This window comes from Schistosoma mansoni, chromosome 1 (assembly GCF_000237925.1).
Source record: "Schistosoma mansoni strain Puerto Rico chromosome 1, complete genome".
Taxonomy (NCBI): domain Eukaryota; kingdom Metazoa; phylum Platyhelminthes; class Trematoda; order Strigeidida; family Schistosomatidae; genus Schistosoma; species Schistosoma mansoni.
The window spans coordinates 59337390-59355626 of record NC_031495.1 but is presented as its reverse complement, the minus strand read 5'-3'; the positions used below and the strand labels follow the sequence as shown (position 1 = coordinate 59355626).

Below are 18237 nucleotides of genomic sequence, written 5' to 3'. Positions count from 1 at the left end.
ACGAAGAAACTAGTAAGGAAACATAGTAAACCAGAGAGACCAGTCAAGGATAAAGAAGACAGGCCAATCGCCGTTATTCAAGAACAAAGGGATATGTGGGTAAAATACTGTGAGAAACTCTTGAATAGGCCAGCTCGATTGAATCCACCGGACATCGAAGCAGCACACACAGACCTTCCTATAGATGTCACTCCACCAACGATCGAAGAAATCAATTGTGACCATCAGACAAATCAAGAGTGGGAAAGCAGCAGGACCTGACAATATACCAGCTGAAGTACTAAAGTCAGACATAGAAGTAACTGCAAACATGCTTCACGTTTTACTCATGAAGATTTGGGAGGAATAACAAGTGCCGACAAACTGGAAATAAGGATACCTCATCAAGATACCAAATAAAGGAGATCTGTGCAAGTGTGAGAACTATAGAGGCATCACATTACTATCAGTGCCACGTAAGGTTTTCGACAGATGGAGACGGATGGAAGTAAGGGGTGGCCAAATTAACACGTGGTATCAGTCCATAAATTCACTACTGGTTTGAGCCCTGTTGGTAGATGCAGACTACTTGGTTGGGGTTTTCGCAACTATCATAACCAATGGTTGGGGACTCTGGGTGATATGACTCAGAATTGATCACAATAGCGTAGGTGCATACACTGATAGTTTTCCCTTAAGCTGTGAGATTAAAATACTCTATACCTTTCTAAAAACCTATTCTTTTCCCTGTATCATATCCTTATATACAATTTTTATTGTACATCTTACTTCCATTAAAGTAACTAATTCTGTGAATTTGGTGTTCATCTAGTTGTGCTAATGAAGTATGGTGCATGGTCCTGCGTTGTAGATGACTGATTGATAAGTCCTATATCCCAACTGGTGTTTATTAAAGTTTGATAGATTACATGTCTAGACTTATGAAACTTGTATATGCATTTTAAATACTAAAACTTTGGTGGAATTTAATTGATTGCACAATGGACAACAATGCTACTTGATAATTTAAGTTAAATTAGGTGAAATACGTTTGAAACTATGATATTGTGACTGACGTTGGAAAAATTCAACATCTAACATCAGTTATAATATCATACATAATATCATACAAAAGATAGAAAAAATCGATTTTTCATTAATGTGGAATACCTTCCCATCTAAACTTTCAATTAACGTATGTATTACGATCAATTATTAAGTATAAGATTTAAAACATATTAACATTACAACAGATTGAAAAGTCGATTGGTCTCACCAAAGCTCACATACAAACATTGTGATCACAAACCTTAGTAGTTGATAAAAATGATAAATTAGTTAATTTGACTAAGAATGAAATAAACACTTTGATTAATAAACAATTTCTACCATATTTGTTGCATTTTTATCTTTCAAATAATGCCATTCTGTTGATCCAACAGGAAAAAAGACACAAATATCTAAATCACTTGTCTGTAGATCGAAACCATTAGCGCAAGAACCAAATAATTCAAGTTGAACAGAAGGGAAACGATATGAAAAACACTCATAGATTTTTTTAACTAGTTCCTAAAAAAATGATATACAAATTACAAAAAAAAAAAGAAAACATGAAAATGACAATCAAAAGTGAAATACAACTAATAAAATCAAAAACATTATTAAGTACAAATTAAACAGTATTTATTTTTCATAGTTGAAATCATGAGTCAATTGAAGCTAGACCACTATGGAAAACCTGGAAGCACTGGACGGCCGTTTCGCCCTATTATGGGACTCCTCAGCGATGCGCATCCACGATCCCGCACTCGCGAGATTCGAACCCAGCACCCACCAGTCTCGCGCCATTAGCACTCAGTATTTATTTGTCTTTAGATGTTAATCTAACGTGTAAGTTATTCTTTCTTCAAATATTCATAAATTTATTTTAAAAAATTACCTTCAAAATTGAAAAAATGAACAATAATTTATTTGAACATAGTAAGTTGACTATTGTTGTCAAATATTGAAGATATTTTTTTTGAACTACTGTTGAAATTACATTCATGGTAAAGTTTTCGAATGTAAACTGATAACATATTTCTTTACTAAATGACATACACATTTTATAGAAGTCTTTCTTTCGACCTTCAACAGATGGTATATTTTCTTGACGTTTTGTAATCAGTGACTTTTTTCTATCAATTTTCCTTTATTTTCCAGTCGTCCAACAATAACAATTTAACATCAAATAATTCATTTTTAGTTAATCATTTATCACTGGAAGGTCGTTTAATCTTAATATGAGGGGTGTTTACCAATGCTTCCGGGTTTTCAATGGCGATCTAACGTTGATCGGTTCATGATCTAAAAAAAACTCAACAGTCTTCACGACTCTAATCTGACTTTTTTCTGTTTTAATTGTTTCATTCGGTTCTTAATACACTACTATTATTTCCTATCAATTGTATTTCATATTATTACCCAACGTTCTCGGACGTCATATATGGGAAATCTAACCTGTATATAAAACATTTGCACCAAGCCGTAGCTGGTCAACATTAAATTTAAAGTAAATAAGCCCTTTAAAAAATGCCACTGATAGATAATACGACACTGAATTTAAAATACAAAAACGGAAACCAAGATAGGTTGAAAAAAAACAACATTGATAATATTCAAGTAAATAACATACTTGACGTGCATTAACTTTATTATCAGTTTCATGATGTTCTTCTAAACAATTTAAGCAATGAGTTAAATTTTCAATTTGTTCAGCGATAGGTGGCCAAGGTGTTTTATTTAATAACTTATGCCAAGCTAAAAATGATACTGATTTATCACTAGTAGTTTCACATTGTGATTGTCGATGACCAGTTAAGTTACAAGCTTGACACTGAGGTTGAGGTGCATCGAAATGAGCTAATAATGTGGATGGTTGGTTTCGTGAAGCTAAACCTAAAACTGATGATTGATTATGTCGACGATTAGAGGATAAGTTCATATGTAAAACGAATTTGAAATCAAAATCGTCCGGTTGTAGATTCTCTAGAAGTTTCGAATTATAATAATCTGGACGATCATCATCAATAGGCTGAAAAGAAAAAAAGTAGAAAAACGCAAAGGGTTAATAGGAATGAATAATTCACGAGAAAACTACATGTACTAAGAGATAAATAAAACTACTTTTTTCAATGATGAATTCATATCACACTGAAACTACATGACATGAGAGAACTTGTTTCTTCCAGTCCCTTCCACGATATCCACAAAAATTACGCCTAACAAACAGATCTTTATTGATTGAACGGTAAATATTATTTAAATTAGCTCATTCTGTACGTAGTTAGATATGAACTGCATCTGTATCTGTGGGGGCTAATGACATTACGCGATTACCCAAACAAAAGCAGGCGACGAAAGCTCGAACATGGGACCTAGAACTGAAAGTTGAATACCCATAACCAACTGCCTTTTCGCGGCGGGGGTTCTTTTTCTCAAAAGTGAGAGGACGAAAAGCGAATACCCGACACTTTAACCGGGTTGGTGGATACGGAGGATCCACTCAGGGGAGTTGGAAAGTCCTGATTCAAAAACCAATGGTGCACAGGGGCTTTGGAATCCTGAGAGAACAAATGTCGTATGAACCTATTGTTGGACATCGGCTATCATGGGATTGCATCTCCTAAAGTTGCTCTAATGTCTTTTAGATTAGACCTTTAGGTCAAAGGTTCAGAGAGTGGCCTCCGAAAAAAAACCTGCTTCGATTTAGGCGTCCGGGCAGTATCACAGCCATCACAAAAATCAATGATAACTACGACTGAAAAAATTTCTCTGGCTTCAACGCTCATTCAGACAAATCATATGATAACATTCATTTTTATTTCTTTTATACTATGTCACTTATGTACCCCCCTTTATTCTCGTTCTCCGTATTTTTTTTTCAACTTATACAGCAGCTCATTTATGGTGGTAACCCTGTCCCATCTAAACGGTCACTGAACGGTCTAAAGTTGAATGTTATCATCAACTACGAATGCTGAAAGTGTTTCTGAGACAACGTATTCCACCTAAATTGGCCCTCTCCAACTCTCTCACACTAAAGCAGATCGGACAACAGGTTGGATTGGTTATGTCTTTAGAAAGTCCTAACATCGATGTCTGTTGTCTATCCGAGACCCGTATTCAAGACTCTAGTGAAACACTACACATTCGCTCTCCATCTGTCGCTTCAAAAAGCTTGTTTTACGTGTGTATATCCGGAGACTCTGTGGCATCTTCGCCCGGTTTTGCTGACGTTGGTGTCGCACTAAGTGTTAGAGCTAAGGCAGCAGCACTAACCGATTGGATCCACAACAACAGTCAGTTATGTGCTGTCAGATTAGAAAGTTCCATCAAAATAAGAAAAAATTGATATGAGAAACGATATCTTTTCAGCATCTCCATCTACGCTCCGGCACATTGCAGCACGGATGCGATCAAGGACGAGTTAATTCACCAGTTACCTGTTCTTCTAGAGAAAGTGAGTTCGACAGATATTGTAGTACTAGCCGGAAACACCAATCCTCAAGTCGGATGTATAAGCATAGAAGAGAGTCGTTTAGGTGACCGATGGAGACTTGTTGGCGCAGGTCAGATAACGGTGACCGTCCACTGCAACTGTGCACAGACTACAACTTGTTTCCGACTAGTATTAACTACCGGCACAGTCATCACCGATGTGCTACCAGGTTCCCTCTCTCTCCCTTTCAAGCCTGCACTCAGATGGATCACATCGTGATCAGCTACCGTTGATGTGTTTGTGTACAAGTTTGCTTCTCGTTCTGGAGTGCCTATCTGGACTCTGATCGAGTCTTTGTGTGCGCTAATCTAACTTTACGTTTTATTGGTCAAAAAAAATTCATCGTCCTAAACAGATTGATGTCAGTAAATTTGTCACAGCTTCTGTTTTGACTAATCATCAAGTCGAGCTAGGTTCAAAGCTACCTATTATCCCACCGAAAAGTATAGGTGAGCATTAGTTGCAATTGCGTGATGCCATGGAAATAGCGAGTAAAGTCACTTGAGGCTTCACGAAACGTCCCACCCACAAGCACTGGGTTTATTCAGGTTCCTTACAACTCATTGAAGCCCATCGGTCTATTCCGGCTGACCTCGAGTTTGACCACAAACGGAGACTTTTATATAATGAAATTGTGAAAAGTTTGCGTAAGGACCGAGAAAACTGGTGCTCGGAGCGTGCCAACGATTTGGAAGCAGCAGCTGCATCTAGCAACTCCCGAAAGCTCTTCCAACTCATCCGAGCCACTGGCAGCAAGAAGTCTGGTGTGAGTGAGACAGCCTATAAAGATGACGGGATGTCAATCAATGAAATCTACCGACGTCTTGGACGATAGGCAGAGTTTCTGGTTGTACCTTTCTGTTTCTCCCATTACTATTATTCTTCTCACTATCATACGCTAATTTGTGGTCGTTATTGTTCCTTTTTCTTATACGCACCTTACACTCATTATCTCTTCTCATTCTAATTTTTATTGTATGGAGAAAATCTATTAGTCCAACTAGTGATATAGTCTTCCATTTTTAATAATTCGGTGGTATACTTCAAAAATTAATTTTCATGACTAGCTATTACTTGGCCACATTATATAATTGCATTCGTCCATCGATTAGCATTCTACTTATTGATTATGACAATAGAAAATCTGCTCTTTAACTCAGATAATCATGCTCTAGAACACTCTTTGAGAGTAGATAAAGAGTAGTGTTGAAAACTACTTTTCATAAGTAAAAGGAAGCTGAGAGAATAGTGAAGAACAGGTAAAATTTTGGACATAAAAAGTCCAAAAAGTCCAAAAAATCCAAAAGAACATCGTGTCCTTTACATTTATTTAGCAGCTAATAGTTAATTAATGAAAAGAAACTATCAGGTTCTGTAACAAGCTAATGAAAACTGAAAGCTTTAAAATGTTACATGTCAATCAGATCATTTAACAAAATGAAATTGACTATTGTGTTGCTTCAAAGAGGTTAATAATAATAATAATAATAATAATAATAATAATAATAATAGCTACTTAATGCAACCTGAAACTTTATTTACTATTTCTTCAGCAGATGTCTAGATACATGAAATACTTACCCAGATATAAGATATTTTTAAAAAAGTTCCTCTACGGTTACCATTGATCCCAAGCCCGGGTAAAGGTGGGTTAGGGAAAAGCCTGGTAACTACATCCAGTAAAAAAGGACCTCGCTAAAAAACTTCAACCAGCGATAAAAGAAAATGTAAAAACTCCTAAAACAAATTATTAATGTTATATATGAACTAGGTTGTTTTAGTAAGATTAATAACTAAACCAGTACATATCCATAAACAAATAAACTTACAGGAGCGACTGCAGAACGTGACGAAATGACATCTTCCCATTCAAGCTTTTTAGCGGTTTTTCTTTTCTTAGCTCTGGTAGGACTTGATTTCGATGCAGTTGTATTGTTATTTGGATTCAATATATTGTTGGAATGACTTTGTTGTTTTTTCTCAGATTTACGTGCTTTTTTAGCTAATTTATTTGTTGATGCTGTAGCATCCTCCTCATCTTTATCATCACGTCTAATTAGTTCATTCGAAGCAGTAACTAATTCCTTTGATGGACAACTCATAGATGATAAATGATTGACTGAATTTAAATCATTTGATGTTAAATTGTTATTGTCAGACGACTGGAAAATAAAGGAAAATTGATAGAAAAAAGTCACTGATTACAAAACGTCAAGAAAATATACCATCTGTTGAAGGTCGAAAGAAAGACTTCTATAAAATGTGCATGTCATTTAGTAAAGAAATATGTTATCAGTTTACATTCGAAAACTTTACCATGAATGTAATTTTAACAACAGTTCATGAGATGACTTTAATACCTAATCTTAAGACAAGTAGTTGGATTTTTAAAAAGGTTAGAGGAAGATGAGTAACGTGAAACACTACAGAAAGTGTACATTTAAATTTACAAAATTCTCAACAAGATAATCTAGAAAATTACAAAACGGATAGAGATGCATAATAATGATATGTTTGAGGTTTAATAGAACATTTAAAAAGAATAGCATCCATTAGTGCCATGTGATTCAGTTTTCAAGTGTTTCGTGTACAAATAACTTACCAACACTTTAACAGACTAATGCAAAAAACTGAACTGTCATACACGATTAATATCAAAATTCAATTGTTTAACGAATGAATGCGATGCTTCAGTTTAAGAATTTCCAGCTAATCACGTCACGAAACGTAGCTCTACATACAGTAAGAACGATTAATTAGAATTTTGACTAAACTCAAAGTTTGTTTTCACGGTTTATGACCACCGATTTCTGTTAATAAAATAACCTTGTTTGTACCAGAAGATAATAATTTTGAAAAGAAAAGATTAGAGCCATCTGAGCACAAAATGGATACTTTATTATCAGCAGTGACAAAAGGGATTTCTACCTGTGTGTCGAAGGTTTAAATTCTTCTTCAACTACTCCAGTTTGAGCAACTCAGTGACTTCACATTAAAAATACGTCCATGATCAGAGTACACTAATCTGCACTGTGTACATGAGCTAGGTGAAATTAAATTAGAAATCTATATACATTTAGAAAGAAGGTAGTCAGCTTAAACCATCTCAATTTGACTTAATGCCCCCAAATGCCCTGGTACGGCCGAGAGTGAGGAGAGTCTGCTCTCCCTCTCGAAATGCTCTCATATGGCCAGCGAATATATAGCCTCTGCCAGGGAAGTCCTACTCACTGCTTTCTCGTGGCGGGGGTGTTGTTCACAAAAGTGAGAGGACGAAAAGCGAATGTCCGGCGCTCTAACCGGGTTGGTGGATGTGGAGGATCCACCTAGGGGAGTTGGAAAACCCTGATTCCAAACCAATGGTGCACATGGGCTCCAGGATCCTGAAGGAACGAATGGCGTATGAACCAACTGTTGGTCACCGGCTACCATAGGACTGCATCTCCTTACGATGCTCCACTACCTTGTGGATTAGACCTTTAGGTCAAAGGCTCCGGGTGTGGCCCCCTAAGAAAACCACCTGCTTCAGTCTGGGCACCTGGGCAGTATCATAGCCCTCACACAAATCGAATGAGATTTGTGAGGCGCATATTTATCTGGTGCTTCCTTGTACCAATATTTATGTGTTTAAATAAATAAATAATAAATAATAATGTGACTTAATAGCCACAGCCGTGCTGACATTTGAAATCGTCTAGATTTGAAACAATTGACTACGACATCAAACATTTCGGTAGACGAAAGTTTTCAACCTCATCAAAAGATTTGATACATTTACCTAGTTCCTTGTATCTAGACTCAGTATTGTTCACTCGGCTGTTACATGACACCTGAGCGATACTTAGGAGACATTAATGATAAAAAGCTCGTACTCTATAATTCTACTGTCATACACCCTGTTCCGCACCCTTGAGAAAAAGCCCAGAGAGCCTTTTAAATTGTTGCGACGATTTCGTAACACACCAACTCACCAAGACTGATGAAACTACTAAGATAAGTGGAATAACAAACACGCTCAAATACGTTACATTTTATGATCAATTTAGGTAATAATGCTAACAAACAGAAACGCAAACATGCTTGAATTATCAGTATTTCGGAGAACGGATCACATAACCAGCTTCATGATATGCAACTAAATCATATACATACACTATGTCAATTAGTGAATTTTCGGGAAAAACAACAATCCACGAAAAGTTAGACGAAGAAATTTTGATCTTTAAGAGGACGTCTATGAAAAAATCAAATAGAAAGGGGGATGATGGATAACGCTAACGAAAAACATTTGACCGTTCCCCGTGAGCTCTGAATAGATCAGTAATTTTTAATTAGAGACTCTTCACAAAGTTTACATACTTCGTCGATACACCATTTAGAGAGAAAAATGTTACAAATCCTGTCGGTCAACAGAGTCGAGTGATGCCTTAACATCAAGAAATAAAACTGTATTTGGGAGTCGGGAAGTACATCTATACGCTCTAAGACGTAAAGAATATTTAATCCACATATCGAAGTCCAGGTCCGAAACAAGTTTGCTTTGTCCGAGTATGTTTTTCTCGAGAACTGAACAAGCGTTGTACAGTAAAGAACTGAATAAGTAGTTCACCGGATGATAGAAGTGGATATTAGGTAATACATACGCTAAAATATTTTCTTAAATCTTCAGTCGAATCAACTAATGAACCACATTTACAAGTATTATTATTTCTGTTGTAAGGATATAGCAGTCCTGAATAATTAAGTTGACGCATAACGCTTTGAAGTTTGTAATGACAAATATTAAACTTGAGTCTAACTGGAGTCGACAACATGGATTTAATTACAAGCAACCGAAAAATCTCAAATAAAATGAAATACTCATTCTGGACATCAATATTACCTACTACGAATATGTATTTAATAAAATGTACACAATCTCAGTAAAATCATGAAACACTTTCTGTACATAAACAAAGTAAGCTTACTTTAATTCTTTTTTGATTACTTCCTTGAGGAGTCAAAGTTTCTAAAACTTCAGAATTTCTGTCAACAAAAGATGAAAATGTACTGATCGGATCAATTATATCATCACTATAATCTACATCAAGAGCAGATTCTAAATGTTCAAGGATTTCACCGTCATTAAAATCATTTTCAAAATTACAATCCAAAAAAGCATCATCTGAAACAGTCATAGATATATCAAAATTCAAATATTCTTCGACGTCAAGAAAATTATTTGAACTTTGTTCAACTATAGCCTCTGAATAATTGTCTCCATCACTTTTACTTAACAAATTAGAATCTTGATTCATTTCTAAAGGAGACAATTGATGATTATCTTGATCTTCAAACACATTTTCATTTGAACAATTCATTTCCTATGAATTTTCGGATAGGAAAATAAGAGGCGATTCGAAATCAGATTAAGGGACAAACAATCATTTGTGTATCATAAATTAATAAGATAAAGGGTTTAATATTTCAACACATTGAGTTTAAAATAGAGTGGTAGGAGGTCATCCTCAATGTATCTCGAAGACTTATAATCATAAAATTGAATTCGTAGCCTACGCTCAAATGTCTACTTAAAATAATTAAACTTGTGTCATATTTACGACACCCTACTTTACCAACAACAGGTTATAAAAACTTCGTAGACGTAAACTTATTCCTGTCCTGACAAGTGTGGCATGTCGGATGACTGGACATTATAGTCATCGATTGTTTTCTTTTAATAAAACAGAATATAAACAATAAAACAAATAAGGTTACTTGTGATTGACCACAAAGTGAGTCAATTGAAATATCATCATCAACAACATTTCGTAGTTTTAAACGATCAAACCATAAGTTAACACTCTGAAAAAAAGAAATCAAAATTGAAAGAGACAGCTAGATGGACAATGAACGTTCACACAAATTTCTACAGTAACAACTGATATATACAGTAGCAACTAATATAATGCTAGTCAGCAACCAAGTACAAGTTGCTGAACTCGAATTCGAGTTAGTGATATGGTATTCGAGTGATCAAACATTACTAGGTAGAATGGGATTAAAACCCAGGATACAATTGATAAGAGTTAAGTGTTTTAAACAAGTCATCATTAGATCTACTACGTAAAAAGACATTCTGTTTTTCCATATATTACAAGTGACATATCTATCAATTGTACGATTATCACATGTAAGTAAATCAATAACAGTATATACCGATATTAAAAATAAATTGTGACCACAGAATTTAGCAAACTTTCTTCTTAACCATATGTTATGATGAAACCTATCACCATGACCTGATACTACTTAGTACTAACAAATGGAGACAATCATTCTGTGATACTATATGTCCGATGATGAAGTTGTAAAATTAACTATGTAGGAAAGGTTGAGGAAACGTTTTTTTTAAAACGATATATGCACAATGAAGTTAGATTTTAGTAAATATTTTTGTCAAGTAACTAGACTTCATAAAATCAAATATTTTCGAAAGCACAGTGCCTGACTGAACTAAAACGTTTTAATTACACACTCTTGGTGAATCAGAAAAATATCAATATAACCGTTTGAAATAGAGTACACTTGTCTTGGTCAATGACTAACAAACAACTTGGAAAAAAATGATTAAAAGGCTCGGTGAGACAGAGGTGATTGCACATCAATTTTGCAACTTAGTAGTATGAACCAAAACATAAAATTATATATATTTATTTATAAACCAATGTACACCAATAAAATTTAGCAACAAACATAACGACTAGGTTGCGAATCACATTTATAAAAATACATACTTTACAAAATAACGACAAAGTAGTTCTCATGATGATTCTTTTTGATGCTGAAAACTTTCCTTTCCTAATGTGTGTGTTGAAAAAAGATAGCCAGTAGGCATAAGCAAAATTTCTTGTAATCTGGATAAAATTATTCAAAGTAAGCTTAAATGAAGATGCTATAGGAATGGAAAATCGCTTTTCTGACATTTTCAAGCATCCACTGACAAGATCTTTAAAAATAATAAAAACATATGAGACGAAATTGAGGTATGTATCAAAATTAGAATGATCAAAATAACTAAAATTAAATAACAAGCTTTACTATCTTATCACGATGAAGATATGAAGCTAAAGTTGTCATTTTTGCCACCGAAGTGAAAACACGTTTTAAGTTTAAACCTATTTTCATTCGCAGTAGTTAGGGTAACCAGTCTTTATGACTAGATCTTAGAGCATTAACATAGTGGTCAAACTGTTTGACTTCCAGCCACTCCATTACAGGCTTGGAAATACTCCCGTTCATTTTAGAACGCGCGACCGGATTACGATATTTTACACAGCCGAAGTGTGGCTTAAAATCGAGTATATAAATATATATTTTTGACAAATGAATGATATTATTTTTTTGAAAGCATATGGTTGTGTATATTGTTGAGTCCCATTGAAATCATGAACCGATTAGTGTTAGACCACCATTGAAAAGCTGGAAGCACTGGACGGTTGTTTCTCCCTAATGTGGGACTCCTCAAGAGCTTGCATTCACGTAAATCGGACCAGGGACCCTCGGCCTCACGCACGAACGCCTAATTTCCAGACCGATGGGCAGATATCCAACACTGTTAACGTCTAGATTCAATCAATCTACAATATTGCTCGACCATCTTCATCATTGGCTGTTTTACATCCTGAAACTATGGTTAAAATTCAGGTGTATGAATAGGTGCTCGGTTAATGAGTTACAGTGAATCGATAAATTGATCTATAGGATTTATCAACAACTAAAATCAGATAGAAAAGAATTCATTTGGTATTATTTGCTCGAATCTTCCCATTGAAATGTACTAAAAAATATTAATGTTTTTAGGTTAGAATTTGTACGTGCCAAAAGTGAGTGTTAAACTTTTATACAAAAAATTGAAATTATACCATTTTAAAGGTATTTTATATGATTCCTCTAACTAATAATGACTTAGCTCAATTTTCCGCTAATTAAAATTTACGAAGAAAGCAGTATGGTGTAAAACAGTTAAATGAACTGTACATTATGTAATATGCTTGAGTGTGATTAGAAAGATCTATTAAACTTAAATGTCATATGGCGCTTCTTTCTGAATTGTATAGATGTATCTTTCGATGAAACACAGGAGACCTATAATGGACAAATACTAAACCCAAGCTTGTATTGTTACATAAACAAACAATTAACTCAATCAATCCACGTTTTCAGAGGAATATACGAAGCAACTAGTTAAGCATAAGTATGAACCGGAAATACAAAAAACAGCAAAAACGAACCGGGTACAATGTTTGACTCAAATAATTCATCCATGACATATGTAAGAATATATGAAAACATTTCTGAAAATGAAAGGGTTTTCTGATCGGCTATTGAATTATTCAATTCTGCGTGTTCAATGCTTGATGAACTTTCCAATATGTCTTCCACAGTTGATGGTAGGACAGCATGTTTGATGGTGGCGCCGTTTGAAAGTAATTGAAATTTCTCTGTAACTAAATTGGTTACCTAGGAATGTTAAGCACAAAATATCTTTAACAAAAAAGAAAGTTTTATAAACGTTCTATGGATTAGCAAGCTGTTTTATCCGAATAAAAATATAGAAAAATAATAATGAAGCTGACACTATATAGATTTGATAATTATATCTATTCTGTTCACTTTCGCTGAAAAATGGATATCGATTTTATAATAACCACAACACATACATTATTTTGAACCAATGAACTTTAAAACAGCTCAACGTATATATCAAGTACAGATTAGTATACTTGGCTAGCGATACTGGCCTACTTGCAAAAACCGAAGTAGGTGAAGCTGGGTTGGGACACGCAACTTGGTAGTTGAAAGTCAAACCAGAGATTCAGAGTCCAAAAACAGTACAGATGAAAAAAAAATCAAAATGTATATCCAAATTCAGACAAGTAACTCATCGTTTGGTGTTCAGTGTGAATGTAAACAAGCTAGAAAAATAGATTACGATAAATGCTAATTTATGTATCCAGGTGATAAGTTTCTAAAGTAAAAGAACCCCACACAAACAGTTTATACCTTTTAAATGATTTAAATCACTAGAGAACAACATCAAGAGTATTTTCTCTATTGACTGGATTATAAGCCAATACATTTATTTATACTATTACAAGTAAACAGACAGACAATTAAACAAACAATTAGGATCAGTAATAATCATAAAAGCCTATTTCCATTAAATTTAATTAACAAAAGTAAGTTGCTGAAACATTTATTAAGAAACAATAAACGTTAAACGATCAGGGTTTTTGCGATAAACATAACTGTTACATAAAAAGGCGAAAAATAAACTAGGATACGCTCTGACCTACTTTATTCAAATTGGATTCAAAATTGTCAGAATCATCAATGATAGGTGTTAAATGAATACCTGCAGATGTTGTCATTTTATCATTAGACACAGTTGTTTGATTAATACTACTACTAGTATTCTGATCCAACTTGTCACAAACATCTTTTGGCTCAACAGGAGATTTTTCAACAACAGAAATGTGCGTGAACAAATGTCGACCATTAATGGTCAATCGTGGCACACCGAAATAACCGTAGGCCGCTAATAACTGTGAATTGATATAATCTCGACTGACTTGAGTTAAATTCCTACAGAGATTATGTTTAGGGTTAAAAGGATCTAGAAAAAAGTATGCGGTAAAAATTTTAGAGGCATTGGATAAATGAATTAAAATAATCGAAAAAAATGAGTAAGTTGCACGTACGAATAAATTTTAAATATAACTAAATACAAAATACTTCAGAAAAATTATAGGTTCAAAGCTACCTATTATCCCACCGAAAAGTATAGGTGAGCATTAGTTGCAATTGCGTGATGCCATGGAAATAGCGAGTAAAGTCACTTGAGGCTTCACGAAACGTCCCACCCACAAGCACTGGGTTTATTCAGGTTCCTTACAACTCATTGAAGCCCATCGGTCTATTCCGGCTGACCTCGAGTTTGACCACAAACGGAGACTTTTATATAATGAAATTGTGAAAAGTTGGCGTAAGGACCGAGAAACCTGGTGCTCGGAGCGTGCCAACGATTTGGAAGCAGCAGCTGCATCTAGCAACTCCCGAAAGCTCTTCCAACTCATCCGAGCCACTGGCAGCAAGAAGTCTGGTGTGAGTGAGACAGCCTATAAAGATGACGGGATGTCAATCAATGAAATCTACCGACGTCTTGGACGATAGGCAGAGTTTTTCGAAGGAAACTCCAACTGGTCTGCTGATCCAACAACATCGATCAGACTGCCCTACCCTCAATAGCCTGTGACAACCGATCCACCAAATGAGGCCGAAGTCAGTAAGGAACTCCAACACTTGAGGCGCTACAAATCACCAGGACCAGATGACTTACCTTCAGCCCCTTCTAAAGATGGCAGTGGCCTTCTGGTTAAGCAACTGACTGAGTTGTTTACAAAAGTTTGGCAATTAAGAGTGTTTCAACATCGTGGAATGAGTCGACAGTTGTCTCTATCTTTAAAAATGGTTCACGTCGTCTCTGTAATAACTATCGGGGGATAAATCTACCTTCACGATTCCCTGGTTGGGGTCCTAGAGATGGTGCAACACATTGGTTCGAGACGTTATTAGATGTGGCTCGGAATACAAGCTAGTGGCGAGCCTACTGTAGCTTTCTTTTACTTTCTTCATAAAGAGTGGGGGTTACTTCTCTGACTGAAAGAGTTATTTCTGGTTGTACATTTCTGTTTCTCTCATTACTATTATTTTTTCCACTATCATACGCTAATTTGTGGTCGTTATTGTTCCTTTTCCTTATACGCACCTTACACTCATTATCTCTTCCCATTCTCATTGTTATCGTGTGGTGCATATGTATCTGGTGCTCTCTTGTACCAATGTTTATGTGTTCAAATAAATAAATAAACATGAAGTGGGCGGTAGTAATGTTTTACAAAACGACAAGGAAAGCTGGGTAATCGAATCATGTAGCTCAGAGAATACAACGCCAAAATTATTCAGCTGAGCTTCCGAACTTCATTGTTTCATTAACAACGTTAATACATTTAAACAAACATTTTAAACGTTGCTGAAAATTTGATAACTTGATTGAAAACGGTAATAGACTGCCAGACATTCATAACAGTGATTTCTAGCATCGTTCATAAGTGCTATATGGCATTTTCAGTGCAACACAGGACCTGATACATATATGTGACATAATTTCAAGTTGTTATACCACATTCACACAGCGAGATAAAACTATCAAATATATCCCAGAGTAGTAGTGGTAATATTATTGGTATTACTAAGAGAGATTAGCTATAGAAAATGAAAAAAATGGTATAAGATTTCGAAACTCAGGTTTTAATGAAAGGCTAAAAACGAATACTCTTGTGCTGTTGCGAACGGTTCTGAGCAATGTAAGTACTCTAGCTACTGTTTACAATAATCACAAGGACTCCAACTAGGTAGTCCACACCTATCAACACGGCTCAGTCCAACTGTCATTGACTTCATGAACTAATTCTACGTCTTGGTTTGACTGCTCCTAGCTTTCCTTCATCCAACTAAATCACCAAAATGTGTGTCGAGGTAGGCGGTGGTTGTGCATACGTAACATGTCCTGACTAACTTATTTGACGAAGATTCACAACCTTATTAATCAGTTTACCATATTTACTTAGTACCATAAGTCTGACCTCAACGTTCCTCACTCAATGGTCCCAAAATACACGAAAAATGCTATACAGGCATCTTAGATCAAATATTAGTAATGGGCACATTTCATAACCATACAGCAGAACAGAACGAACTTCTCTGTTGTATATCATTGTGTAATTTTCAATGCGAACAAATAAAACCTTTAGTAAAGGGTTCAACAGGTCGCATGAGCAAAGGAAAAGTCACAATTAGTAGGTAGATGATACAGGCTATTAATATCGAATTGATATAATCAATCAGGATGATGACAATAATTGTTATTAAAAGTATCTATTTGTTATGAATAAAAATAACTTTTCATTTTCCGAAAATACTTTAGGATTGATATAAATAAATTCGATTACATATATATTTTAACTTACCGGTAACTGTAAAACAACGCTTTTCAGGAGCATTGAAACATGGCACTGGTTCAGGTTCCACAATATTAATCGTACAAGAAGAAATTTTAAAATCAAATAAATAAAATCTGAGGAAACCAAGCCATAAATCAGCTAAACATGGTAAATTGTTAGACGAAGAGGAATCTGTGGGATGGAAAATGAAATATTTTAAATTTAACGTATATCTAAAAGAATGATTGTATTGTCACCAGGTTTTAGATTGATTACAACAAGAATTATTATACGCCTCATTACCACAGGTAATGTTACTGTTTGAAATCGTCTCCAGGAATCATAAATCTACTACTGTTTAAACTTCACAAACTGAAATATATAATATCATTTCAACAATTAAACATTCACACTGGTGAAACCCAATTGTTTTTTATAAATGAAGAAAATATTAACATCTTCTGAATATGTTCGATATAGGTAGAAGTGAATCGTAAGTGTGAATCATTCAGTTTTAACTTAATAACTACCAATCTATTAACTGTGAGCTTATCGACTTAGCCCAGTCTAATGAATTATACGTAATGGGATACCATATAGCACATTTTCCCTTTTAATTTTGTCTACGAAAGTAACTAGAAAAAAAAACAGATTCAATTCAGTAGAAAAATTATACATAAAGAGATATCTATTGCACACAGAAATAAAAGAGTACATAATGCACACGCACGCGCACACATACTGAAATGAAACAAATTGTTATTTAATGATTTCACCAAACAAATTATGATGCTTTTAAGAATCAAATAACATAAATTTACATGGTTGATCAGGACATAATTTTCGAATTAATTCAATGTCTGTAATAAACGAACAATCAGTATTGGGTGGCAAAACCTATACAAAAAAAAACAGATATTAAAACAGAACATAAGCAAGCAGTATACCAAACTGAAATCAAATAAAACCACTTGATTAAGGTTTATTTTCAGGAATGACAGATCAGGAAAAAACAAAAACACGAACAATTAAAAAGAAAATTATGCATAAATCACTAAACATCTCTTAACAAAAGTTCTTTGAAATAATTTCCCTCGACATTATAATGAACACTCATGAGTAATATATTATTGAGTGAATGTAATTACTTTAGGGTATTAAGTAATAATATAAATATACGAATAGTTGAAAACACTTTTTTTTTTTGAGAATGATAGTGTTGTAGTGGGATATCTTCCAGATGGCTCCTAAAGTTTCGTATCTCACTCGTTCTGATAAGCATTATTACACAACTTCCAACAGTGTATAAATTTTAGAAGACAGTAACAAAGCGTTGTCTACACTTTATTATTGTACAGTACAGATCACAACGCCACAAGGACACAAAGCGAATATGAACATAAACGAGAGTGTGAATGAATACGAGCGAACCAATGCAAGAGAATACCAGAGAGCAAATTGAGGCAAGTGAACTGATAACATGTGAAAGGTACACATATATCAGAAAGCGAATGAATAATTGAACGATTTAAAGGTCTAACATTTAAGCTAGAGAGAGAAATATAGATGTAATCTGTAACACATGATCAAACACATATGGTCATACAAACATGATAATGATAATAATGGGATATAGACGAGTTGTTACTGACCGAATGACACTGTTAAATAAAT

The 18237-nt window shown here is 34.7% G+C and overlaps 1 protein-coding gene across 1 annotated transcript in view; it reads right to left on the bottom strand.

Annotated features, from left to right (window-relative positions):
• The window catches only part of Smp_180200 (putative zinc finger protein), a gene marked incomplete at both ends in the record, with an annotated part of 53981 nt that overhangs the window by 14454 nt on the left and 21290 nt on the right, over nt 1-18237 (bottom strand). The window contains 8 exons of the mRNA XM_018795035.1: nt 1369-1548; nt 2654-3052; nt 6349-6681; nt 9487-9882; nt 10277-10363; nt 13858-14177; nt 16591-16755; nt 17385-17460. Of these exons, the coding sequence (XP_018649388.1) occupies nt 1369-1548; nt 2654-3052; nt 6349-6681; nt 9487-9882; nt 10277-10363; nt 13858-14177; nt 16591-16755; nt 17385-17460 (1956 nt within the window). The remainder of the gene's footprint in view (nt 1-1368; nt 1549-2653; nt 3053-6348; nt 6682-9486; nt 9883-10276; nt 10364-13857; nt 14178-16590; nt 16756-17384; nt 17461-18237) is intronic.